Genomic DNA, 26,828 nt, shown 5'->3' with positions numbered 1-26,828 from the left:
CAATACTCAGCCATCATTGTGGAAGATGGGTGGAGATATTCTAAGAATCAGAAGTAAGAGATATCTGTAGTATAATATTACTTGGTAGACACAACAGGGCTGCTACACACATGAACTCAAAGAGACAATGACTGCATGTACAAGGCCTGCACAAGATCAAGACACTAAAATTCCACATGGATGGGGTGGGGTTCATGAAGTTCCACCCCCATCCCAGGAGCTATTAGCAATTGATGGCTGTTAGGGGAGGGAATGGGACCCCTGAAAAGCTATTCATGTTACATTAGAAGCACTGTAGCCATGAACACAGGCAGTTCTAAGAGAATATAGTCGGTTTGATTTTTTCTTTCTTTCTTTCTTTCTTTCTTTCTTTCTTTCTTTCTTTCTTTCTTTCTTTCTTTCTTTTTTTCTTTCTTTTCTCCTTCCTCCCTCCCTCCCTCCCTTTCTTTTTTCCTTCCTTCCTCCCTCCCTCCCTTCCTCCCTCCCTCCCTTCCTCCCTTCCTTCCTTCCTTTTCTTTCTTCTAAGACAGGGTTTCTCTGTGTAGCCCTGGTTGTCCTGGAACTCTCTCTGTAGACCAGGCTGGCCTCAAACTCACAGAGATCTACCTGCCTCTGCCTCTTGAGTGCTGGGATTAAAGATATGCACTACCACCTCCTATGTAGTGGATTTGAGAAGAAAAGGAAAAAACTGAACACATGAAGTTGAGAGGGAAATGTGGTGGGGATGGTAGGAAGAGTAAGACCTGAAAAAAAAAGAAATAGGGGTGGATCTGATAAAAAAAAAAAATATCTGCAGGTTGAAATTCTATGAAAACAAAGGTCTTTTACAATGGTAGGCTGGCACTAATAAAATACTAAAACCAATGCAGCTCCTCTAGATTGGAAATCCAATCTAGACACATTAGTTACTTAGAAAACTTATCTAGTTATGTCAAAAATGTAATTAAAACTGTTCTTGCATCTTGATTCATGCAGTAGCCACACTGATTTTAAGTAAGCATGATTTCTCTAATTCTTCTGAATGCTTCAAAGACAGCCACTGCAATGTTACCGCACAAATAAGAATGAATTGAAAGCTGGGTGTGGTGGTACATGCTTTGAATCCCAGCACTTGGGCAGCAGAGACAGGCATAGCTCTGTGAGTCTGAAGCCAGCCTGCAGCACAGTGAGTACCAGGCCAGCCAGTGCCATGCTGGGAGACACTTTCTCAAACAACCAAACCAAAGAACAAAGCAGTCGACAACAGTTTCAGACATGCCTCTGAGTGATGGTAAAGGTAGAAGTGCAGGACACTGTGGGTGCTGGGGAGGCAGCAGCCTGGACTCACCACACACTCTCCGCGCACGCAGATGCTGTACGGATCTTTGTAGGAGCAGCGTGTTCCGTCGTGCACTAGCTGCTTCATGTAAGCAACATCCCCAGTCTCTTTGGACTGGCAGTAAAGGTGGCATCTTTTCTTGGCTGCATAAGAGGCAGACTTAAATTAGTTATTTTCATAAAATTGGATGGTTGACCAGCATACTTATTATTAGCAGTATATTTTTAAGTTAAAAGATTGCAATATGTGGATGCCTAAAAAACCAAATGAAATACTGGATGAATAAAATAGGGAATAGATGACTCCACTATGCATTTATTTGCTTTAATGTGAATGATTAACTATTTTATGTCTTCTAAACTGGGCTATTGTTGGGATAATAAGAGGTTCTATTAAAATAGGGATATCAGTCAAGTATAGACTGAGACTACCCCAGACAGGTTATGGTGGCAAACCTTGATGTCACCTACATTTGCTTTTTAGTAAACTTTGATTTGAAGCCAGTTTTACTTCAGTAACATTCTCAACATTGACTGCCTTAGTCTTTGGTCTCCCCCTATCCCCTAGCTGATATCTGTGTTCTTTGTAGGATCTACTTAGTTTGATAATCCAAGTGACTAACTTCACTAAAGTAAATTAGAAAATAATGCATTTGTTCTAAAGTGCTCAACTTTGACCTGTCCATGCTTACATTTCCTTTCTAACAGCACTCAATAAAATTCAGTGATATACACTCATTGGTCAGCCTAACAGAAATAGTATAAGAGGTTTCAGTTTAAGCCTATCTAACCCAGAATTTAATGGGAATATGTCAAACATTAGAAGAAAATTTCTAAGAGTATTTGTAATAACCAGTTTAGAAAAGGTTACATAGTCTTTCTTTTAATAAATGACCATTTTGTTTGTGTTTTTTTGTTTTCTTTTGTTTTCATCTTGACTTAGCTGTAAATGAACTATTTTCCACTGTCGTGGTTATTTCTTACTTGCAGATTTTACCTGAATCATGTGATTCACTGTCATTTCCCATAGCAGTGATGACAGGGCCGCTGGCCAGATACCACGCCTGCCACAATCCCCACCTCTCAGGAGAAAGTCATTCTTTAGCCCGACTCTTGGGAACCTGGAATGACCTGCCTCTGTAAGTACCCCTCTTCTTGTGTTACCACAGTGAACTCAAGAGTGTAGGGCTTGGTGTCAGCGAAGCTGAAATGCGAAGTGACCATCTGCACAGCAGGATAAAGAGCAGTGTCTACTCACAGTCAGGATGTTCATGCGGCAGCCAGTGGTGTTTGGTGTTCTGGTATTCAAAGTGAGAGTTACGCTGCTGGCACTGCTGGGCCCTGAAGTCCTCAAAGTGCTTCTGGCATTCTTCTGTATTACAAAGCTGGTACTCAAAATTAACACCAGGGCAATCCTGACCGCCATTGATGGGCCTAGGGAAAGGACAACATTTCAAAGGCTGGCTGGCTGGAGCCCAGCAACTCAGGCTCACAGACGCAGTACTTCTGGCAAAGAGCCAGCACGTCTGAGCTGCCAGCACAGGCTGAATGCTTGCTCCCAGTGTCTAGTGTCTCCGAATACACACTGCTCTCTCCACCAAGGGGTGAAGACCCCCAAACTCAACCTAACTCAAATGGCATGTTTCATTCCTGCCAGAAATATACAAAGATGGAAAGCAAGCACGTAACCTGAGCAAATGATATTTTCTATCTCATATGAACTATGCAGGTGCAGCTCAAAGGTTGAGCACATAGTCCTGGGTCTCGACTTCCTCCTCTGTCAAAAGCAAAACGAAATGGTTTTCCAAGCAAGGAAGCGGTAAGGACGTAATGGGATGGCGTATTTAAAGTTCTTAGGGTAGTCCGTGGCTTGTGGTGAACCCGTAACTCTTACTTGTCACGCTTTTGAGTATATTGTTACTTCTGATACAGCATCCTCGCCTCTTGTGAAGGCAGTGTGCAGCCATTGGCAGTCTTTCTAAAAGGCCTGCTCAGAGCTATCCCTCTCCCAGAACAGAGAAAGGGCTGCTCACGGGTTAAGCCCCAGCTGGACAAGTTAGCACATCAAAGTTGAATAATTCCATCACTTTTTCTTGGCTCGTGTGAATTTTGTCTGATTGAATGAATGGATGTCTTTTCTTCTCATGGTCCCTGCCCCCACCTTTCTGTTTGTCTACCTGGAAGCGGTTGGACCTGCCTTTTGGAATTAAGTTGAAGTTATTAGTAATTCTTCCACTCAAAGCCCTTTGCTTCTTTATGTACACTCAGAGCTTAGAGGACACACAGTATCTCCTCTCTCAGCTCAACCCCCTGATCGTTCCAAACATCAAGTTCTTCAAAACATCTGTCCTCTTCATTTGCATGTCTCTTCTCTATTACTAAGAACCCTACACCTTGAGATCATTAACACAAAAGATGCGGTCTTGTGAACTGTGAACAGTATCTTTCTGTATCCTCTATTTTGTACGCAGGATAAGAGAAGGCAAAACACTAACAGCAGAACATGGAATTACATCTGGTCTATGGGAAAGCAACAGGAAGTGCAGGGTTATACTCACGTGGGGTTATTGCACTGGCGCGTTCTAAATCGTACACCTGTTCCACACGTCCTGGAGCAGGAGCCAAACTTGGTCCACGACCCCCAGTTGCCATCTTGCTTTTGTTGGTTGGCATTCTTCCACATGCAGTGCCCTTTATAGCACCACTTGGGGAAACAAAAACGATAATTAAGAAGGCCACCGGAAGTGCTACTCAAGAGGCACTCATCTGAAGGTCTTCAAGTCTCTATTACTCCCTCCAGTTAAATCTGATTTAAAGTACCTACAGGCATTTGCTGCACAAAGATACCCTACTAGAAGGATAACTTAAATTCACAGTTTTTAGAGTAAGATTAAAGCGGTACATTTGGGGCTGTGGAGAGAGGGCTCATTGGTTAAGAGCCTTCACGGCTCTCTTGCAGGCGATCTGAGGTCTGTTCCCAGAATCCACGTCGGGTGGCTCACAACCGGCTGTAATTCCAAGTCCAGGAGATCAGATGCCCTTTACTGGCCTCTGTCGGTACCGTACAGACACTGGGCATTGACTCACATAGACATACGTGCCGTATACAGACTCATATACACATACATTAATAAATCTTCTTTTAAAAAGGAAAATAATATTTCCTCAGGTGAGCTTTGAGAGGTCACGTGACTTTCCAGCCTGACCAGCAGACCTCATCTTCTCTCTGCTTCACTTCTTACTGCCTAGCTGACCCTCAGTTTCTGGATGCTAACATGACCCCTTTCAAAACAATGGCCTGCAACGAGGTCTCAACTTGAAAAATAATTAACTAAAGTTAGTAAAAACTACATTTAGCTTTCAAAGGACATTTAACTTTATAAAATATTAATTTATGGATCGAAGAAATAGGTAAGTTAAATAATGATGTTTACCTTTTAGGTAAGCAAAATTGAGGTATGTAAAAATTCATGAATCATTTAGGAACCAACAAGTATCCAAGAACTAAGTGGGGTTAATACAGCCATGATGCCACAGAGATTCCATGATAACAATCCTTAGCACTTAGCATGTAAGTATTCAAAGGGAATAGATTATTTTCTTTCCAAAACTTTCAGTTGCATTTTGTATACTATAGACAGAAAAGTTTTAAAAAACTTTCTCTATACATTTAAATATAATATAATACAATTGTATTGTAGGGATGTTGGATGTTAAAATCTACTACACCTTAACTTTTTAATAACCCAAAATAATTCTACTCACTATTGCTCTTAATTTTAGCTGAAAATTTGTTTGCAACATCGTCCCAAAGCAAGACACTATATATAGTGTAGCTGTCACAGTGCCAGACAAAATATAAGTGCTTGTAGTGCCAGGTTTTTACTTGTATGCATATTTCCTGTAAGATCAGTTTATGTGTGTTTGAAATCAACCTCTTAAAACGGTAAAAGTTGCATTAATCTTTCCCGTCAGCATTTGGTCCTATCTACAATATATTCCTTCCAGCCCAGTCAAGGCTCTTCAAGCTGCGTTCTTAGCATGCCTTTGTTTTGGGCTCACTGCCCTTAAGAGAAGCACACCTTGGCACCCGGCCAGGTTCTAAGCATTCAGTCCCCAACTACATAAGCTGATATTTAAAACCTTCGGGCATAGGAGTGAGGCCTTTATTTCTGGGCAACTTTCACAAGGGCTGCCATGCCAGCAAGTAAATCAGACACCACTAGCAGGGGCCAGAGAGCTGCTGCCTCTTCTGTCTGTCCCCTTGGTCACACTTATCCAAAGGGTCTGGTCCTCCCAGTGTCAAAAGCCCCTAATGTCTGGGCCGGTGAAGGTGACCTTATTTAGTAAAAGATTCTTTGAAAGCATGAGTAAGTTAAGGGTTTCAAGTTCAGGAAATGATCCTGAGGTATCCAGGTAAGCTCAAAACATCACGAAAAGCCTCAGCCCTTTAAGCCTCTAACACCACTGTGTTAGAGGTCAGAGGAGTGTGGCCATGATGTGGAAGGTAGCCAGGAGCTGGGAGAGGGAAGGAACCAAGTGACTACCGTCTCTGGTGTGAGCATAAGTCCACATTGGGCTTCACCTCAGTATAACTCACTCCTGTCCTCCACGGCTATTACAGAACCAACTTCCAGTGTTTCGAACCATCAGCTTTGTGGCCATTTGTGGTAGCAAGACACAGAAGGGAAACAGCCCAGCAGTAGGCATCGTTCGCTGGACTTTGGAAGGTCCCTGTGCAACGCACAATGAAGCGCAGTCACAAGCAGACACACTCACCTTCCCAGCGGCACACTCGGTTCCGTCGAGTGGGGGCCCCTTCTTAGTCTTACAGAAGTAGGGGTTATCAGGATGGCTGCACCACAGCTGTTTGCAGGGGTCGAAGGTTCGGAACTGGAAGAGAAGCATGCCAGCAGAGAACGTTCAGAGAGTGGGTCATTTGCCAACCACATTCTGCACACACTTTCCTCATAAGCACTGTATTTGAGTGCTGGAGCAGCATGGGCAGCGGCGACAGCCTGCACAGCGCTAAGTACATGAATCACAGCGGCACGTTTGATCCTCACATAAGCTAGAAGAGGTAAATACTATCACTATCTACACTTCAGACACAAGAGAAAATAAGCCAGAGATGTTACATGTGGTACTCAAGTTTGTGGATTTAGTGTCAGGTTTGATATGCTCCATCTGACACCCATATCGCAGTGTCTAACTCCTAGACCGTAAAACCCCCCAAAGCAGAGTTTCATTTTATAGCCCAGGCCGGTCCTGACTACACTAAGTAGCGGAACCTGGCTTCAATCTCATGATCCTCCCACCTCGGCCTCTGAGTGCTGGGATTCCAGGCATGTACCACACACTTTCGCGTTCCACAGCCATTTCCTATAGCCACAAACATGTAGAATACTGGCCATAGGAAATCTCAATGCCATTTCTAAAGGAAAGGAACACCAGGGGAGGAATGGGACACAAGGCTCTGAGTTGGAGAGCCTCCGTCAGTCCAGCTAGCTTCCTGTTTACCAGGTGTCAATAGATGGCTTGAATGGGTTTAGAACCTCGGCAATCTTGGCTCTTTCATTCTAAAAGTAAATGCCTTCTGATCTTTCTACCCCTATTTCTGCAATGTGTGTGTGTGTGTATCTGTTCTGTGCACACACACATACATGTATATATATCTGTAACAATAGCTTTTGATTTAGAAAGCTATGAACTTGAAGAAGAGCCTGAAGATGTATTTGGATGGAGAAAAGGGGAGGAGGCAATGATGTAATTATAATTGTAACATCAAAAAGTAAAAAATAATAAGAATAATGAAGGCCTATGATCTCCCTATCTCTTCTCTTATGAGGATTAATTAAGGCTGCATGCCAAGGCATCTAGTTTAGCTAAATCATCAGAGCAAACAGAAGATAACTGTAGCTATTCTCACACTGTACCAATGAGTTTGCAAAGCCCACCCAAAAGGAGCACCACAAGCAGATTTGAAGATAAGCCACCTAAGTTGACAGAGGTCACATACCGCAGTGCACATTTTGTAACCAACACCAAAATCGAAACGGCATTGCTCATCCATGGAATAATTTATTCCAGGAAGTTCTGGGAGTTTGGGCCAGTCATGTTCAAAGGGGTCATCAAGGAGACAGTCGTAGGAACTGCAGGGACAAAACATTCCGTACATTTAATTTCTCACTGTTGAAATCAGGCCTTTAAAGGGGAAAAAGTCTCTGAGTTCAAATACTCTGGGGTTCTGTCAGCTCACGCAGCAGGTTCCCAGAAACATGGTTCTACGGTTTTTGGTTTGATTCAACTTATCTTTCACCTTTACTAATTCCAGGAAGGTTAATCAAGCACAACACTGGGATCTAGGGAACCTGTGGCAGCTGAATTCATGTCACTAAGTGAACCTATGTGAATGGTGGCAGGGCAGACCCCAACATCTGCACAGGAGGACTTCAGGGTATGAACAGAATTAAAAGCAGACAGCCTGTCCCCATCCTCAGCGCAAGCCTGACCATCAGTCACAAGGAATCTACCCCTGGGAAACCCCATCCCAGATAAAACTACACTGCAGTTCAGGGCTTTAGCACTGTATGACATTATAGAAACTTCTGGGTCAACACCTCTGAGGTCATGTGTGGAGCCTATGCAGCAGGGCATGACATGCAGCGAGGCACATACTGGATGTATCTCTTCAACTCCTGGCCACTGCATCTGGACCAGTGGTAGCGATGGAAGGCAGCTTGCACTAGGGGCGCCATGACGCTGCCCATGGCTGTCTCATCCCCACACCTGTTGCCTTGCCCGTCATGCTCCATTCCCAACCTAGAACACAAAGAAGACCGCGTGGGTAAGAACTGCGGGACCGTGGCTCGGACTCCCTTCCTTTTTGCACAACACATCCCTTTTTAAAGGAAGGACATCCCTTTTAAAGCCCACATGGCTTCCTTGGAGACACCACAGATATTGACATTGAGAGCAGACTAATGAAAGGCTTTCTTCATTCTATAGCCATAAAAGGCACGGGATTGTTGACCGGCCAGCCACTCATTGAGTTTCTGCCCATGACCCTTCAGGGTTTCAGCTCCTCACTCTTGGCAAAGGATGAGAACTCACACTGGCAGGCATTGTTGCTTAAAGTGTGAACAACAGAGGAAAAATTAAAAAAACCTATTTTTTTCCTATCTATCTGTCATCAGTAACTTACACATGGCCAGTTTCGTGGGCTACCACGAAAGCAGATGAAAACCCATCTTCATGATTCAGAGTGCAACTTCTCACTGGGTGGCACATGCCCGTGACTGGAGCGTAGCCTGCAGACAATGATAATCACATTTGTTTTCATTTTACATATAAAACTCATTGTAATTAGTACTGAGTCTTTGCTTAGGGGGAAAAATGCAGTGTTCCCGCAAACAGTGGCAGCATTATTTCTGTTATCAGTAGGCCACATCCTCTTGGAAAAGAGGGAAGGGACCACCTGGGGCTCCCATTCTGTTCTGCTTCCCATCTCAGCCTTGTCTTGCTGCTTGAGTAAATGGCCCTTTGCATCTTGGTTCTCATGGATGGAGCCAGAAATCCCACCGGTGTGGAGCAGAAAAGGATCGGTCCTTCTCCACAGCCTACACCAGTGTTTATTAGATCAATGTAAGCTGACTGTGGAAGAGAGATTGCTGGCTGGCAGGGGCCATTCTCATTCCGAAGTTAGTGGAAATCACACTGAATGTTACAGCATCCCTTCCATACCCCAAACGTGCAATCATTATTTTAAAGGCAAGTATCATTTATTATGGTGTTTAAGTGGCATATAATGCTGTGGATTCGACAAAAACTCACTGGCAGAAACAGAGAGAAAAAATGTTTGCTTGGCTGGTGGATGGCGGAAAGTGGTGGGGGAATATGAACATCTATACAACTTGCCTGACTTGTGATTTCTTTTTGAAAACCCTGGCTCTTATTTTTTTTTTCTTCAACATAGCAACAGAAATACCTTGCATTCCGGCAGGCCCAAAGTCTTGCCTGGTTAAGAAAATGGCATGATCATGGTGTTCAGCATGGTTGGGATCAGGTTTTTGTTGTTGGCAAGCCCAGCGGCACACATTCTCCAGGCTCCTGGACGGGTTCCCCCTTTCTATGAGGCTGATAGACTGAAAGGAGAGAATACAGCAAACACATTTTCCTATGAGGCTGATAGACTAAAAGGAAAGAATACAGTAGACACACTTTTTATGACTTGGATTTGGGGATAATATGTCAACATGGATTCAGAAATATTATTTGGGCAATCAACTTTGATTTGGGAATTTTAAAGCCCACAGGGACCCTGTGGGGAGGTTCGACGCTACCTGTGTGAGTGTCCACAGACACCTGCATAGCAAAATTTGAGTCAGGGTTTACCCCTGTAAAGTCAAGCAGTATTAATCATTTGAAGGAGAATTTTAGACATCTAATATATTTATTGATTCTGTTCAAATTTTAGATTTCCCACATTAAAGACAAAGATACTGGGAAGGATTCCTGCATGGAGACTTTTTTCCAGAGATAGGAAAGTCAAAGCTCTTAGTTAAGAATTCTGTGTATTCTTCTGGTCCAGAAATAAATACCAGTATGTGGGAGGAAATAAGTTATTTCAAGATTTGGCAAAACTGGTCAAATTAAATTAGCTTCACCATGGGGAAAATAGGCTTTAGCCTCATGAAACGACAGGGTTTGGCCTCTTGTCTGATAGCTTCTGAGGGTATACATATGTTAAGTTCACACTGTGGTCTGGAGTTAAAAAGTTGAGGGGTAAGAGAGCCTATCCTTTAAGAACACAGGATTTCTACTTTCCAGAGTGCTTTTAACAGAAAGAGAAATTGGATCTGGAATCCCAAATGACTTCCCTAATTGGCTAAAGGGCCCAGAATTTTGTTAAATTTCAGCAAATATTATCATCAGTGTTTACATTCTTAATAGACGTAGCTTGGTCTGTTATGCGCTCCTCATACAGTACGCCAAATAAAGGATTTAGTAACCAACTGAAGGCTGTTAAGCCTTCCAGCTGGGGTTAGCTTGCTGCTCTGCAGCAACACAAAGTATGTTAAGCTTTAAGAGGAGGTAAATATCGGGGACAGTGGAGCTTTAGATGAGGCTATGAGGATGATAGACACGTGAAAACTGCAAATACACGGAGGCTTATGGCTCCCAGATGCAAAAGTTCTCTAGCATTTCCTAATCAGGGGGATCAACAATGGGAGGCATTCACTGTTTTTAAACATTAAAATTGCCAAGTTCTTCAGGCTCCTCAGAGAAATTTAATTCTTTCCAAGGACGCGGACACATCTAGTATCAATGCACGTAGGTTTTTAACCACATGGCAAGAATGGCTACTGTATAGATTTCAATCCAACTTTCTGTTTGCAAAGGGATTAAAGCTTCTTTAACTGAAAAAAAATGTTCAGAGTGATTCATTTTTAAATATATCCATTTGAAACATTGTTTTAAATAAATCACTGGTGTATTCCAAGTTCTGAGTCTAACAGTCATATAATGGACACTACACATAGACACAGTCAGTGGAGACGGCCATGAGCCAGAGAGAAATAGGCTAAGGAGAGTTTCTTTTCTCTTAATGGCATCCATTCATGTTCATTTACTCATTCAGTCACACCTAAAATTGTGATAACTGGGGGTCAGGTCTAGCTCAGTTGATAGAGTCCTGGTCTAGTGTGCAAGCGATTCTTGGTATACACTGAACACAGTGCATGCCTCTAGTCCCAACACCTAGGGTGTAGAGTTGAGAGGCTCAGGAGTTCCTTGACTTCATAGGGAGTTTGAAGCCAACCTGGGCTAGATGAGACCTGTCTCTAACAAAAAGTTTCTCTAATATAAAAATCTCTTCCCACTCTAGAAATTTCTTCTTCCTAGCTTGGCATAATCATGAGTTTATGTGAGATTAAGGGTAGTTTTGCAACTCATATTTTCTACTGGATAACCCAGTCTCTAATGTTCAGAGTCCACATATTTTAAGATATTTTACCTTTGCATAACCAAGCATAATCATTCGCACAAGGACCACATTTATATGTACTCCAAGGGATTCATCGTGGTAGATTTCATTTACCTGGAGACAAAGCAGACAGTTACTTCAATAAAGGCAAGGCAGAGGATTTCAAGGGATACGTAATCTTCAAAAGATCAGCCATGCTGATCGCTACTCTAGTCAGAGTGATCTAGACAAGTACTCTAGTCAGATCAGTCAACTCACATTGTTTTTAAACTTAGTTTAAGCCGATCTCCAAGATGAAGTAATTTATCTTTTGGAGCAATTCTTAGGTACATGAACTACTGATTTTTGTAAACTACAGATAAACATGAACATAGACATGTGAAGAAGTTTATTAAATAAATTGTGAGGTGTGTGTGCACACACACGTGCACACTCACTCTCAAATGTGTCTATACACAAACAACACTTACCTGCAAATACAAGAAAATGACTCTAATGATTTTATGCCCTCCCATCGGTGGCCACACCACACTGGAAGAAGACAGACAGCAGCAGGCACGTCCAAGTGACTGGGAAATGTACTATCGTGGTTTAGGGATTTCTGTATAGAAGCTGTGGCGGTCTCTCTGTGGGTCAGCAAGTAGGCGGCTTTCTCACTGCCTCCCAGGACAGAACAGCTGGGCAGTGATTGTTTAGGATTATTGTAGGATAGCTGTCCTTCAGAAAGCACAAGTGCATACCAGAGACGTCAGCCCTGGATTCATCTCCTTATTCCATTTTTAAGTTAGCCTAGAATTTTTCCAAGTGTAAAACACAGCCGCTTTATGTAGAGGAGGAGGATGAAGCCTAAGACCTTAAGCGACAAGCTAAGCCACTGTGAGTCACTGGCAGACAGGAATCTAAAGTGCACTGTAATTATATCTTCTGATTAAGCTACTGCAAAGTGAGTGTAAAGCGAGTCTGTCCAACTTGGCAAATACGAGCAGGAATGACAGAGGCAGGGTTACTCGGCTAGATTCCAGTTACTAGCTCTTCCCCAGAACAAGGGCCCAAGCTTCTAGCAGAAACTCAGAGGGATGAAAGCTAACCACAATTCCACTTGAGGTCCAGGAGGTTTGGACAGCAGGCAGAGAAAAGTACAATGCCGTAGAAGAAATATCTGAAAATACAGAAAATTCAATCATCATAGGACGAAACTTAGCTACCAGGAAACTCTGACTAGCTACACTAACCACGAAACAGGCCAAGAAATCTCTATTTAGATGTCTCAGCATTCTAGCGTGACTGCAACTTCAGCATTGTAGGACCTTAAATGAAGAATGATAGATGGCATGCCACATAGCCAAACTGTACATAGCATTTACAAAGCTACTAAAGACGAATGTGAAAGGTCAGTCCAATCCAGAACATGCTAAATAAGGCAAAGCATGACTGAATGAGAAAGCTTCATGATCACTTTAAGGGGAAGAATGTGTGTATATATTCATGCATTTATAAACACACACACACATATTTTTATGTGCACAGATATATGCATAGATTAGGAAGATCCAGCTTGACAGTTGAAGAGAAGCTCAGATGCAGACAGAAGCAATGATAAATCCTTGCCTTTCACAGAGTAGGGGATTCAAAGCCAGGCTGAGTCACTCTAGGCTACAGGACACCCGAAATATTAATCACTGTGGACTGACATACAAGAGAGGTGGTCACCAAACACTGGTATTTAAGGAATAACAGAGAGTAAAGAGCCCAGAAAACAATGTGTCATATAAAGAATGCCTGGGGAGATGTAGTGATTAAAGACACTAAGTATTAATTGTCTCAGATCATCATTGCTCAATCCCTGAGGCCTAGCAATTCTTCATTTCTCTGAGCTCCAATCAAGCAAGCAATATAAAAAGAATACTATCTCATAGTCTTGTGAAAAGAACCCATTCTGCCAAACTGCTCAGACATCAGACCAAAAATGAGAGAGGGGTCTTTAAGGGCATCTCATTAACAGAAGTGGGAAGAAAAGTCCACAAAGGCTTAGAAGCTGTGGTAGGGAAGAAACACTAAATTTGTGCACCACATCTATAGAAAATAAAACTGAAACCATCCATCTCTATTAAAAGGGTTATTTCCAATCTAACATAAAGAAAGTTAAGTTAAATGCTAGACAGAAGCTCTCATATCTATGGCCTATTCTGTCACCAGCTGATTCTTCTGATACACCACACTACACACTGCCTCCTCATGTAGATTAATTATCCAGTAAAAACATTCCTAATGTTACAGTTCCAATAGAAGTACAAGTCTATAACCAGGTCTGTCACTGATACTCACATCCAGAGACTCACAGACATTTCAAAAGATTTCTCGTAAGGCGGCTGTTCCCCACTAGATGCATGGCTTCTCGCACAAAGGGAGAACATGCTTAGGTGGATGGAGATGAGGTGTAAATGTCTTTGGTCTTCTTTGCAAAAGAGCAAAAGTAATGCTAACAGTGAAGCAAAAGTGATGAAGCACAAATTTTGAAGTACAGAAGAAAAGGTGGGTTAATTTCCGGGAAAGAGGCAATGGTGGGGGGTAGGAGACATAGTCATGGGTGCTAAAGAGAGGTGCCACAGTGGGAAACTTCAGAGCAATGGTTCTCAACATGGGGGTCGCGACTCCTTTGGGATTGACTGGGTCACAGGGGTTACCCAAGACCACTGGAAAACACAGGTATTTACATTACAATTCCTGACAGTAGTAAAATTACAGTTATGAAGTAGCAACGAAAATAACTTTATGGTTGGAGGGCACCACCATATGAGGAACTGTATTAAAGAGTCACAGCATTAAAAAGGTTGCAAACTACTGCCTTAGAATCATGAAAAGTCAAGAAAAGGTGGTAACAATGGCAAGCAGCTTGTGGCATGTAAGGTAGAACATCAAAAGTATTTCTGACCACCCTACATTAGTACATTCAGTTGTGGTCAAGGAATTTAAAAATCAATATAGTGCCAATAAAGTATCATAGTAAGAATTCCTAATGCCAACATCGACAGAATCAAGTTGAGTCAAAGGGCACTTCTTAACAGTCAAATTAACATTCACCAGAAGAAAATCTCATAATTTAACAAAAGTTAAATTGGGTAGAAGGCTGCTTTACTGAAAAACCATTATGGGTTAGGATCATTTAAAATTCCTACTACATTATCACAGGTTAAAACTAATCAAAACAGGAGCAATATTTTCACAATAGCAGAAACTAGTATTTTGGTGAGAAAAACCAACAGTAGCAGCCTATCCTGTGCAAAGTCCTGGATCCTATCCAGCATGCTTCTCCAGGATCAAGAAAGTTGACTCCTTTGTATAACTCAGTTTTAAGACACGCTTAGTAATACAGCAGCCTTGCAGCTTCCCTTGCCCACCAATGCCATGGGAATAGTGTTTTCACACTGAGACACAGGGATGTGAACAACTGGAGAAAGAGTGAGCACAGCTGTGTGGGGTCACACGTTCAAAGCCTTAGATTCTGGTTTCAGCTTTTCCTAATAAGCTAAGGAACTTCAGAATGTTTAAGTTAACTACTCTGGGCCTCAAGTTTCTTGTTGTCAAATTGTAATCATAATTGCCCTAACCAGCCTCATAGATAGGTTGTTCAAATCATGCAAAATGACATATAACTATCCTTTGAAAATGCCAAATTCTTTTCATATCCATCCAAGTGTATAGAGTGAAGTTTTGTGAAAATACATGGTCACAATTCATCCTTTCTCAAGAAAATCAAAAGGCCTGTCATACTTCTAAGGGAATTTCAAGATGCTTCAATTTGAATTTGTTACATCCCAACCAAGTGAAAAATGCAACTTAAAACCAGGGAGAAAATTACTGGAAAAGAATCATGACAATGTAGTTTTTCTCAGAGCTGCCAGCAGATGGCACTGTGCACTCTTGGGATTGGAGAAGGACATGCTAGCTGCTGCCCTACACCGTGGACAGGGCTGTCCTCAGCCTTCCCATGTTTACCCACAAATAAAACAGCTCCCACTAAGTAAAACAGAAATTTCAAAATAGCATGAGGAAAATCTTGCTTTTGAATGACTATTTATTTGACTCTTAAAAGCAAAGCAAAATATTGGAAAACTCTTATTTTGAGTTTGTATGTCAACTGATCATAATATAAACAGGCCTAAACACATCTCAACCAACCTACCCCCACCAGGGACTGCCTCTTTTGACCATGCAATAAAAGCAATATAGAAAGAACTGAGAGTGCATCATATTGAATTCCCAATTTCGGCCTATCAGAGGATTTGAAAATAGTAACTTCTTTAAAGAAAAATAGTTGCGTAGCTTTTAGTGGCAAATAAAGCTTATTTCTTAAAAAAAAAAAAAAGCATTATTGTCAAACTCCACACACAATACTTAACATCATGCACACTCTTCGAGAAGCCAGAAATTGTTTTATATACTTTAACCTGTACTAATTCAAGCAATCCTTAAAATACTCACAGAGATATGATCTTCACTCTATTGCTAAGGAAATCGAGACTGAGAGTTGTTAAGTAATTTGCCCGGTGCCACACAATTCTGGAGTAAGCCAAGGACACAAATCTGGGCAGTTTGATCCTCTAGTCAATAGATTCAAACATTTTACCACACTTCTAAACCCACAAATCAAGACACTGCTGAACAGATTTCATTTTAGAGTAACAGTAATTCACACCTCCGAGTTTACAAATATGCCGTGGAATTATACCAGGAGAGGTAACTCAACATTCATTTGCTTTGATTTCTTTCTTTCAGGTGAACTTTTCAGGAGGGGCTGCATTCTTGATTTATTACAAGTAACATTTTTTTTTTTCACCAATACAATGATATGCTAAAAGTACTGGGGAAAATAAAGACCAGATAGAAGAAATTAGCAGAAAACCTGAATAAGAAAAAGGGCATGGCATGTAGTAAGTGTATTGGACATAGGAAAAGTATTAAGCATGGACAATGCTGTAAGTCATGCATTTGGCACATGTAATGCAGATGAAAATGCCATCAATAGTGCCAGCCTACTGGGCTCTGGTGACAGAGGTTCAATGAAAACTTCGGGGTTGAGCCCAGAGTCCTCATTAAATGACCTGAAAAGAAGGGTAAACAGAATATTAATTCGATTTTCAGATGGCCTTGACTTTGATCAGGTTGCCAATGATATAAAGAGGGTGAAAAGGCAAAGATCCAATCAAGTATCTCTTTCCTTGAAAAGAAAATTCCTTCCAGGTTTGTTCCCAGTCAGGACAATTTCTCCAGGGCATTCCCCTGGCAGGACAGCCTGACCCCTCTGTCTGACAAGCTGATGAACAGCTTCGCCTGGTTCAACAAAGAGACACTCACTGGCTTTCAGGTGGATTGGGTATTCAGGGACAGTGCAGTAGGGTGGTGAAGGACAGGGGCTCTGTCAGCTATCTCTCTAGCTATGTGACCCCGGGCATATCATTTTGCCTTCTGTGTCTCAGTTTCCTCATCTGTAACAGTGAATTACCACAGTGCTATGTTCACAGAGTTATTGAAAGGAAGACATCAGTTCATATATGAACAGTGATTAAAATGGTGTTTGGCTTTCATAAATGTAAAAACTGGTAAGCATAATTATTATCATTCTCTCAGGGAAGCAGAGAAACAGTAGATCCATGTGACTTTTTAAAGAAACCTTTGGGTGGCAAGACATTTAAGGATAATTCTTGCTAGACATAAAATAATTCTGAATTGATCTATAAAAAACGATAACTGTCCACAATTGTCTCCTATGTAGTGAATGTTCAAAACACATGTGCACACACACACACACACACACCTACTTTCCTTCTGCTTTTCATCTCTGGAATGTTCTTGGTACTCAGGGGTCCTACAATCAAGTCAGTTTTCTCTCAGCTACAACCTAACCTTACTAATAACTGCAATGCTAGGTAAGACTGACTACAATCGTCTACACTCTTAGTAAACCTATGAATGCACAGATAGCCTAGAGGTGGGGGACTGACTGGTAAATGGGTTTGAATCTGCTCTGATCAGGCATGTATTCTACTAGGAGATACACGGGCTAAAACACAGACACTATACACGTGAGGAGAAATAAATGGAGTTGGGGATGAGGTTCAGAGGTAGAGGGCTTGCATACATGAAACTCTGGGTTTGAGTCCCAGGATTGAAGAAGGTGGGAAGGGCAAGTTCATGGGAGACCAAAACAGGAGTGAGACAGAAACCACTGGAGCAAGGAGGAAAAGGAGAGTAAGGGCCTTCCAGTCGTCTGACTGTGGCAGAATGTGCTTCTAAAGCCCACACAAAGAAATCACTCATCTTTGGGACCCTTTACAGTGTAATGCACATGCCTTAGGATGGTGCACGCATTTTTCTGAAGTTAATCTCTGTTCCTTACGCAGTATCTCCTGCCCTGTCTCCCTGCCATACCCCTTAACCTGTCACACAGCCAAAGCTACAGTGGTCCCCAAACCACCACGAGCTAGCACTTTGTAATACCGTGTTACAAGGTGCCCCTTGCCTTCTAATACCCACACAGCCTTCGACAGCACAGAAACGCCAATTTAGTCTTTGAAGTCCGGCTCAAAGAACACGTCCTTTATGAAAACTTTATGCAACACTGGTGTTATTGGTCAACTCTCATCTGCCTCCCTTTCTGTTCATATTTAAATAATGGCTGTGGGTGGATCTTCTAAATGAAAAAATATCATTTCTATGCCATTATTTTATTTTACATGCTGCAGTTAGTAAGATATGAGAGGGAGCTCAGTTGTATTAGTTTCCTAGGGATTTAACATGATTGAATCTCATAAAAGTCTACAAAGACTGGCTAAATAAATGCCTAGAGTGCTGTTGTGAATTTCAGCAGAAGAAATGGATATTAGATATTGACCCAAAATGAACTGTCACATGACCCATTAAGACCTCCTAAGCACATATACCCCCAGATAAATCCACCTTGCATTGATGTGCAATACTTTCATAAGCATTAGTGAAGAGCCAGAAGTCATCATTAAGTGCTCATGGGCTAACACTTAGTCATTGGAAGAACCAGAGTGTTGGGGGCTGGTGTAATTTCTTTAAAGATGACAAGTAGGGACGCTGCTTGCATTATGTTTTAGCTATTCGCTCATGAACAGCCAACTTCTACAAAAGAATGAATGCTTTCTTAGTTAGGATTTCTTGAAGTACAGCATTATTTTAGGGGTATTTTGTCTTTCATTTTTGTACTGGGGACATTGCGTGTGTGTGTGTGTGTGTGTGTGTGTGTGTGTGTGTGTGTGTGTGTGCACGCGCGCGCGCGCACATGTGTTTTATTTCCGATGATGAAGTAAAAAGGCATGGGAGAGGATTGTAGCCATTGCCATCTCTATTACAGATTGTATTGTAGAAGCCAGTGTATCAACTTTCCCATTTCTACAGCAAAAAAGGTGGCCTGTCAAGGTCATTCCAAACCTAAAAGTCTAGGGTTCTTAGTTTTCCTTTTGAATTCTAAGCATCTTGGGGACATGAGATATTGCCTCCATGTTCAATCAATGTCAAAAGCTTATCTTTACCAAGCTATAAAAGTAGTCGGTGTAGTAGTTTCCATATACATGGTGTGGTGGTTTGAATCAGACTATTCCCCCAAAGGCTCAAGTTTGGGGAGCTAGTGTGGACTTGCACATCACTGGGTGTGTCTTTGAGAACTCCTCACTTGCCCCACCCCCAGTCCGCTCTTTCTGCTTTGTGTTTATGCTGACACTGTGGTCACTCAACTTCCTGCTCCAGCTGCTTGTTGCATTTCTCCCTGCCCTTAGAGACTCTCCCTCTAGAACCATCAGCTAAATAAACTCTTTCACAGGTTTCTTTGGACCATAGTGTTTTATTGCAGCCATGAAAAGTAGCTCAAATCTTCATTCCAACTGTTAACACTTGTGCACATCAACTATTCTGGACTATTACACTAGAAAACAAGGAGGATAGGTTCCTTTTTAAAAGTCAGTCCCTGAAGTTCATACACATTTATTTGCATGGCTTTCCTTTTATTCTCTTGTAAGTGGATATTGAGCAGGAAGGCATAGGAGAGGCAAAGGGAGTGGACCAGGAGAATGTGATACCTAAAAACACTGTCAACAAACATGTAAGACTCAACATGCAAAGAAAGGTGGAGCTGACTCAGAAGCAAGGCAACTAATGATAAACACAGGTATGATTGATTATAGAGGCTGAGAGAAATTCAAACTTCCAAATGGATGGGAATCCATATGTTTTAATAACCATTTAACTGATTCCCCCTTGATAATTTGATAAAAATTTCACAGGTTCCAATAAAGTAAAATGATATGATTCTACAATACCAGGTGGCACTCCCTGCAAACCCAACCTCGCCCTTACAGAAATTTGCTTTTATTTCACCATCTTGTTTGCTTACCTTGCTTCCTCTTCTTAACCTGCTGTGAAGAGAAGTACCCTCTCCCACTAGACAGGACACTGTGGAAGCTTTATGTGAGCTCATGGAGAACTAACAATTTGGTAAGTAAAGAAAAAACTCTAGAATGCTACGTTCTGGACCAAACGTTTAATTTAAAGACTTCCATATAAAATTCATATCTTAGCATATTATTCTAAATTAAAACTCCCCTTTCTACATTTGCTCAAGATCATTGTTAGTTGATTGTACAATCAATCTTCCCAATCAAAGTACATTACTGGGTGTGTCTTTGCTTTCCTTCCTTCCTTCCTACATTTTTCTCCCTTCATTAAGATTAGTAGAGCTCAGCAACTACTGTCCATGTGGGAAGCATTACAACGCAAAGCTTTCCATGGGCAACATCTACCCACTGCTACGTCTCGGCTCTGTGCTACGTGAACGCTACAACAGGAACCCATCTCAGACACGCAGCTCTTGACTTTTGCAAGCTATTTTAAAAACAAGTCACAGTTTCCCTCAATTTGGAATCCCAGACCCTAGAGCATCAGTCTTTGGGAGATTAGTGAGGATTTCCACATTGGAACAATAGGCACATTTCTATTAAATGTCACAAAATCTCATGCCAACTTTGGGATTCTTTGAAAAAAAAAACACTTTAATCATGGTAGGTCATTTGTTTATGATTCCAAATTTAAATGCACTCACAAAATATTTCCAGCTGAACTGATAAGGACTGCTGTGTGTAGTTTACATAATAGAATTACTTAACCTACAACCACTATATTTTTAAATCAGCCCTAACAATATAGGAATAGGGGATATATTTGTTCTAAATTCTCAAGGTTTTCACTTTTTTCCTATTCTCATGTTTTCATTTCTGTTCATCCCTTCTTCTCTAACCTCTCCTCGTGCATCATGGAATTCAGCAGTCTTGCTTATCTGTCTAAATCCTCCACTACAGAGTCATCAGAATTCTGACACGAGGATCTGATCTGTGCTCTGTGGTCCATTGTGGAATCTGTACATGCTCCATGACTTAACATTTAAGGGCCACATAATCCAATCCAATCTACTGAAAATGGCCTTGTTTTCCTCTCCCCTTACTCCTCTTCCAGAAGTTCTGCAAGTCAGCAGCTGAGGGAAGAGGTGTGATGTCAGATAATAACATCACTTTGTGCCACTGTATGGACCTTGATTGTGGGTGCAGGGCACACCTTCAGAACCTCACAGAGTTGTGGAATACTTGTAATTTTATAAACTAGCATCTCAAGGAATAAACATAAGCTTAGCAGGCTTAAATGTTGATGTATATAAAATAATTATTAATGAAATTTAGAGTTTTTGTCACTAATATTTATCTTCATAGTCGAATGAAATACACTAGAGTTGAAAAAAAAAAAAGAACGGTACAGGTGCCCAAAGAAATAAAAGCAAGCATCAGAAAGCAGAAAGAAGGCAGAGAGTCAGGCAAGAAGTTTAGCATACCATGTCTTATAGAATGGCATGGGGTAAAACATGAAAGGAAACCACTGCCTCAGTTATCTCTCTGAAGGAGGTATTATCATTGGTTATTTCTCAGCAATTGCCCTGTGCCAGATCCAAAGGAGATTAATTTGAAAATGATGTCATTTTCTGAATGTGATTAAGGCTCACAAAAGAAAATAAAGATTCCTTCAAGGACTCATTAGCGATTGCTGAGCCAGCAGCTATGTGCTTTGTAAATATGTTATCTTCTGTCTAGAATTTTTAAAACAGTGTATTTGTTCGAAAGTTCTTATCCATCGTTGAAAACCATCCATCCTCTCAGGGTATAGAGCAATGCTGGAAAGAGCCATTTAACTACGCAGAGCACACATGGAGGCAAGCTGACAGTCTTCAAACTATTACTTGTCCCCCAAACGAAATGAAATGCAAAACCTTGATTAGTTCATTCAACATGGCTTCTAAAATACGTGATTTTTTACTTGGTTGTTGTGGGATATTTTGATCGCACTCTGACATTCCTGAGACTGCCCACTGAAGTTATATCTTGAACAAGGGTCGGAGCCAGTGATTGGCTTACTGGAATCGGCCATAGAGAAGCCAGCAGTTTGGATAGAGAAGACTCACAGGAAGGAAAAGGCGGGAACTGTAGCTTGAGCTTCCTCTTGGTTCTGGACAAGGGAAGAGATTCTTCTGCAGTGTCTCCAGTCAAAACGCAAGGTCAGTTAGTCGCTACTCAATCTCTCTGAGCTAGCAAATTTCTACTGCAGTTTTTGACTTCTGAGTTTTATTGATAAATAGAATGATAGAGACTTAATTTAAACCTACATAGCATGGATGTGGCAGAGCCTGAATTTTGGGTGAGGTGCTTATATCAACGCCCAGAGGACACTAGCCAAACAAGAGATGTGATTGAAATGACGAAATGCCTCCAAGAGGAGTCACTACTCACAATGTTCATCAGGGTGAGGAGGTAGTTTTGGACATGCTCTTTGCCATGGAAACGGACCACAGAGTCATCCACTCCCAGAAGCACCTCGATGTTGTAATCGTTCTCTCCCGAGTGTCTGCGGCGCCTCATTGTCTCATTCAGCTGCTGGCCAAGGTTGCTGTAAACTGTGCCTAGATCATCAAGGCCTTCCAGGTTCGACTCTATTAGGAGACAAAAGGAACCCAGGCATTTCAGTTTACCCAGTGCGCCTTCAGGTACTTTCTTAGAAATACATCTTTTCAGGGGCCATCACTATAATCCAAATCATTATCGTATTGCTTTCATTTTGTTTGGGAAATAATAGGCTCATATGTATGCTCCGGATGACTCCCAATGTATTCAACACTCACAGTAATGTACAATAGTACTACCCTACTATTGTACCACTGTACCAAACTGAAGAGTCACAAGGATAGAAGTGTTTAGTCTTTTCCTTGCTGAATCCTAGGACAGAGAAAAGGCAATAGGGTACAGCATGGAGGCAAGGTATAGAATTACTCAATAAAGACTTTAAATAAATGTGGTGTGTCATGTCACCACGGTAACACTGATTAATTACAATTCTATGATTCATGGGTATATAATTTATACAATATAAACTTAGATCACTCTAATCGGCAGCCTTAACTTAAAAATCAACTTCTGTTATATCAATATTTTATGATAACTATTACTGGCCATGGCTAATGTCTTGCTTTACTATGTTGGAATATGGCTGGAGAAAAAGTGGGCAGACACATGGGTAAAGCCAGTTGATACTATAGTTCTCCAAATTTGGCTGATCTCTCATCCAATAGCAGGTAATATCTAATGTTGTATATCTGAATTTGTGAGACAGCAAAGTAAGGAGTCAATCAGAAGATAACTAATAGAGAAAAACATAAGCCCAATTATTTTTATTTGTATCAAAGTTTTTGTATCAAAGTATTTGTATCAAAGAAGTATTTGTATCAAAGAAGTATTATAGTTCTTTCATACATATATATAGAGATAGAAATATGGGAAGGAATGAGGCAGATACTATTTGCATTTAACAACCTAAATTCTCCATATTTGGAGAAGAAATGTTTTGGCAATTAAAACATGAAATATAAGTTGGATACTAATATCATTCAACTGCTGGCATAAAAAAAAACCATGAAGATATGTTCATTTCCATTTCAAGTCTATAAAACCCAGAAAGGAATTTATTCTATAAAGTGCCTTGATGTCTAAAACAAGCTTTACAGAAGCAAGTCTGACTCACAGTTTATATAGAGGTTTATTGAATACTGTGTTGAGGCCTATGAACCATCTGAATCAGAGTCTTGACATGAATGAATAGGCATTTTCCTCCCCACCTTTGTGGTTTTAGTGAAGTCGCAGGAAAGGATGTCTCTCGGCCAAGAAGGCTGATGACCAAGCTTTAATCACATGGGATTAGAGGCATGGAAGTACATACCCTGCTCACACCTCTTCAGCCTCTCACAAATATAGAGAAACACCCAGCCCTGCCCAACACGTACTGGCATCAGCTATGCTGATGACTATTTGGTTTAAACCTATACTGTACTTCACTTTGACCCAAGCTCAGTTCCTAATTCATTAGCTGGGGATTTTCTCCTCACCGAGAACTCTCTGGCTCTGTGGTGTAAAAATAACTCTCACCACCATCCACATCACACAGAAAGCTTCCTTCAAAAGCTGCTTTTCAAGAGCTGGGAACCTATGCTGGGGCTGGAAGCTACACTTACACACAGCGTTGCCATGCAGCCTCACGTCTCTCTGCACACTTGAGAATGTGAGAGGTGATAGCAAGTGTACAGACAGGACTGCTGATGGGTTGGCTCTCCGTTCTAACAGTGTCTTGTTTGGCAGACTTCTCAGAGGCAATGTTCAATGGAGATACGCTAGCAGCATCGTTATATTATCAAACCCGATGAAGGGATGAAGAAGGGTGAGGGTTTATTGCAGAGACAGTTCATTTCACCCTGACACTTCCTGTCTGCCTTTTGCATTCCTCCTTGAATAAATAGAAAGAGGGGAGACATTTATGGTACAAAAGGGAACATGTGTTGGGGGGAGGAAGGAACCTTTAAATCCCAAGGCACTTTTGTCTGTCTTTTATACTGTGTTGTACAATCTTATTTTCCTTGATTCTGAATGTGGACAGTGTCATACATTAGGACAACTTCAAGCAGTTTTACTTACCCACATCATGATTCTAGTCATCTCTGGGGCCATGAAGTATACAATATGTTTTTTTTTTTCCTTTTTCTCCCAAGACAGGGTCTTACTGTCTGACTGTATTCTCCAGGCTGGACTTGAACTTGCAATATGCCTCTGATTCCAGGGATACAAAAATTAAGGTGTGTACCAGCACAACAAACTAACATGGACTTTATAACCAGACAACTTCATGTTCAGATCTTGATAATGACTCATCCAGCTGTAGTTTTAGATAAGATGACAAACCTCTGACCCTCAGCCACTTGATTCATGAAATGGAATAATCCTTATACTTAGGGCTAGGGATATGTCTTGGCTTGTTGTGCGAGCATGGGGACCTGAGTCAAACCTCAGCATCCATGTGTAAAGACTGTGAACAGCTTCCTCCAAGTCTGTGACCTCAGTGCTCTAGGATGTGTGAAAGGGGATAGGAATGCTGAGGCCTACTGGAAGAGCTTCCTGTTCAGAGAGACCCTGTCCTGAGAGGATATGGCAGATCAGTACAGAGAAGGAAACTAGACTTCCAGCCTAGCTCTAGGTTCACTTAGAGGTTCTGCCTCAAGAAAGGAAGGTTAAGAGATATAACAGGACACTTGACATTCTTTTCTGGCTTCTGCATGTATATAGCCTACCCCCTACCCCAAGACACAGACCATTCACATCTATTCCCTCATAGTTCCCCAAATATATTCTTTCTTGTAAATGGCTCCTAGATTCAAATCTCTAACTTTGTGTACTCAACATAAGAGTAGTTCCTGTAGGGGCCAGAAATCTAGAAAGAGGTCACTAGGAAGAGGATGCCATAGGTGTGAGGGTATAATAAAGTACAGGATCCTGTACTTTATATATAAACACAGACTGGGGGACAACTGAGGTGGAAAGATACAAGCAAGAAGGGGTTGTAGAATATGGGACCCAAGGAGTCGAGGAGAAGGGTTAATCAAAATGAAGGGATTATAGAAGATCCATATGGAAATCTACTATCTTATAAACAATTGACAAAGTATAATTTATGGGAAAAAATTAGAAAGGAGATACCTTTAGATAAAGCTCCTCCTAGAAGCTCAGGTTTATTAAACAAAACTCACAGTGCCAGGTGAGTGACAACTCCTCGTGAGCTGTTGACCAGGAATACCCCAAATGACTCCCAAACAATACAGAGACTTGCCATTGTTTTTTTTTAACTGACCCCCAGAATGAAAGGATAAGATCCTATTGCTGCAGACACCACAAATATTGGTTGCATGGTGTGAAAATTAAATGGGAACTTGTCTGGAAGCCTCCTTCTGCCAGTTAGATTTCATTGTGCTAGAAATGTGCCATACAGACTTCTGGCAGAGAAAAATCATCAGTGAGTTTAACTAGATATTAACCAGACAAGCTATAACACCAATATTCCAGGTAAGTTGTACCTATTGGTATGATAGTGGCACAGTTGTTACGGCAGTAATCAGTTGCTCTGTTCTTGAATAAAACACCTTCTCCATAAAAGAAAATTAGGCCTTGTAATGTAAACCCAGTCAAAAACCCATTGAGGAGGCCCTGGGAGAGGGAACTTAGTACTATTGTCCAGTTAAATTGTAATAGCACCAAGCCATCTTCTAAATATTTATTTTATACCCACAGACAAATACTAGTATCAGCATTACTCTCATAAGCTTCTCTTGCAGTGAACAACAATGAACTCAGAGACATATGATTAAGTTGCTGAAAAGAAGTAACAGTTGAATGTTTAGCCCTAAATAAGACATTTATACCACACCCTCTAAGGTTAAGGAAGCATTGTGGAAGAATGGGTGCAAAGAATTTAAGAGCTAGAAAACAGAGTGAAAGGCTGTGAAATGCCACTTCTGGACATAAAACCACACCAGTGGCTGCCTGCAATGGGCCTGCAAAAGACTGAACACACATCTTGTGCATTGGTGTTGACAGAACAAATAATCTGTTTTTAGTAGACAGAAGGATAATGGCCCTATTACTTCATGTGAAATAATTAGAGCCACAGTGCATAATGCTCCACTTATTTCATAGTTAAGAGTTTGATGCTCATCTTCATCATGTGGTAGAGTAGCTTGTCAGGCCGGACACAGCTAATATAAGCAGGATCCCTACAATTCCGTCTATTTGGGGTTGAGGTGTAGGAAATGGTATTCATAGAGTAGATATGAGGGCAGCTGGGGCTATCCTGAGCAGTGAGACAAAGGATGGAATTAAGGGTCAAAAGTGTTCCACTTTACCACATCAATGACTTGTTCTCAAAATACCAAATGATATATATTCTTACAACAATGTCTCCTCTTAGAGAAGAGTAGATTTTTGGAACTTATCTTGGAAATTATTGACACATATTAATTAATATATTGGAAACATTTGAATTGCAAACTTTTGCTCACCCACTAGTTTGCTGATGGAAATATATTATTTTTCAAACA

The 26,828-nt window shown here is 41.2% G+C and overlaps 1 protein-coding gene across 1 annotated transcript in view; it reads right to left on the bottom strand.

Moving 5' to 3' along the window:
• Positions 1-26,828, bottom strand: part of Adamts3 (ADAM metallopeptidase with thrombospondin type 1 motif 3) — a 209,979-nt gene that overhangs the window by 26,720 nt on the left and 156,431 nt on the right. Inside the window, exons 5-14 of the mRNA XM_048425084.3 lie at positions 22,150-22,349; positions 11,333-11,416; positions 9,305-9,461; positions 8,522-8,627; positions 7,996-8,139; positions 7,337-7,469; positions 6,097-6,210; positions 3,876-4,021; positions 2,576-2,751; positions 1,328-1,461 (exon numbers count right to left, since the gene is read on the bottom strand). Of these exons, the coding sequence (XP_048281041.3) occupies positions 1,328-1,461; positions 2,576-2,751; positions 3,876-4,021; positions 6,097-6,210; positions 7,337-7,469; positions 7,996-8,139; positions 8,522-8,627; positions 9,305-9,461; positions 11,333-11,416; positions 22,150-22,349 (1,394 nt within the window). The remainder of the gene's footprint in view (positions 1-1,327; positions 1,462-2,575; positions 2,752-3,875; positions 4,022-6,096; positions 6,211-7,336; positions 7,470-7,995; positions 8,140-8,521; positions 8,628-9,304; positions 9,462-11,332; positions 11,417-22,149; positions 22,350-26,828) is intronic.

Source organism: Myodes glareolus, chromosome 8, assembly GCF_982192425.1.
Source record: "Myodes glareolus chromosome 8, mMyoGla1.1, whole genome shotgun sequence".
Classification (NCBI taxonomy): Eukaryota; Metazoa; Chordata; class Mammalia; order Rodentia; family Cricetidae; genus Myodes; species Myodes glareolus.
This window is presented reverse-complemented; position numbering and strand designations above follow the sequence as displayed.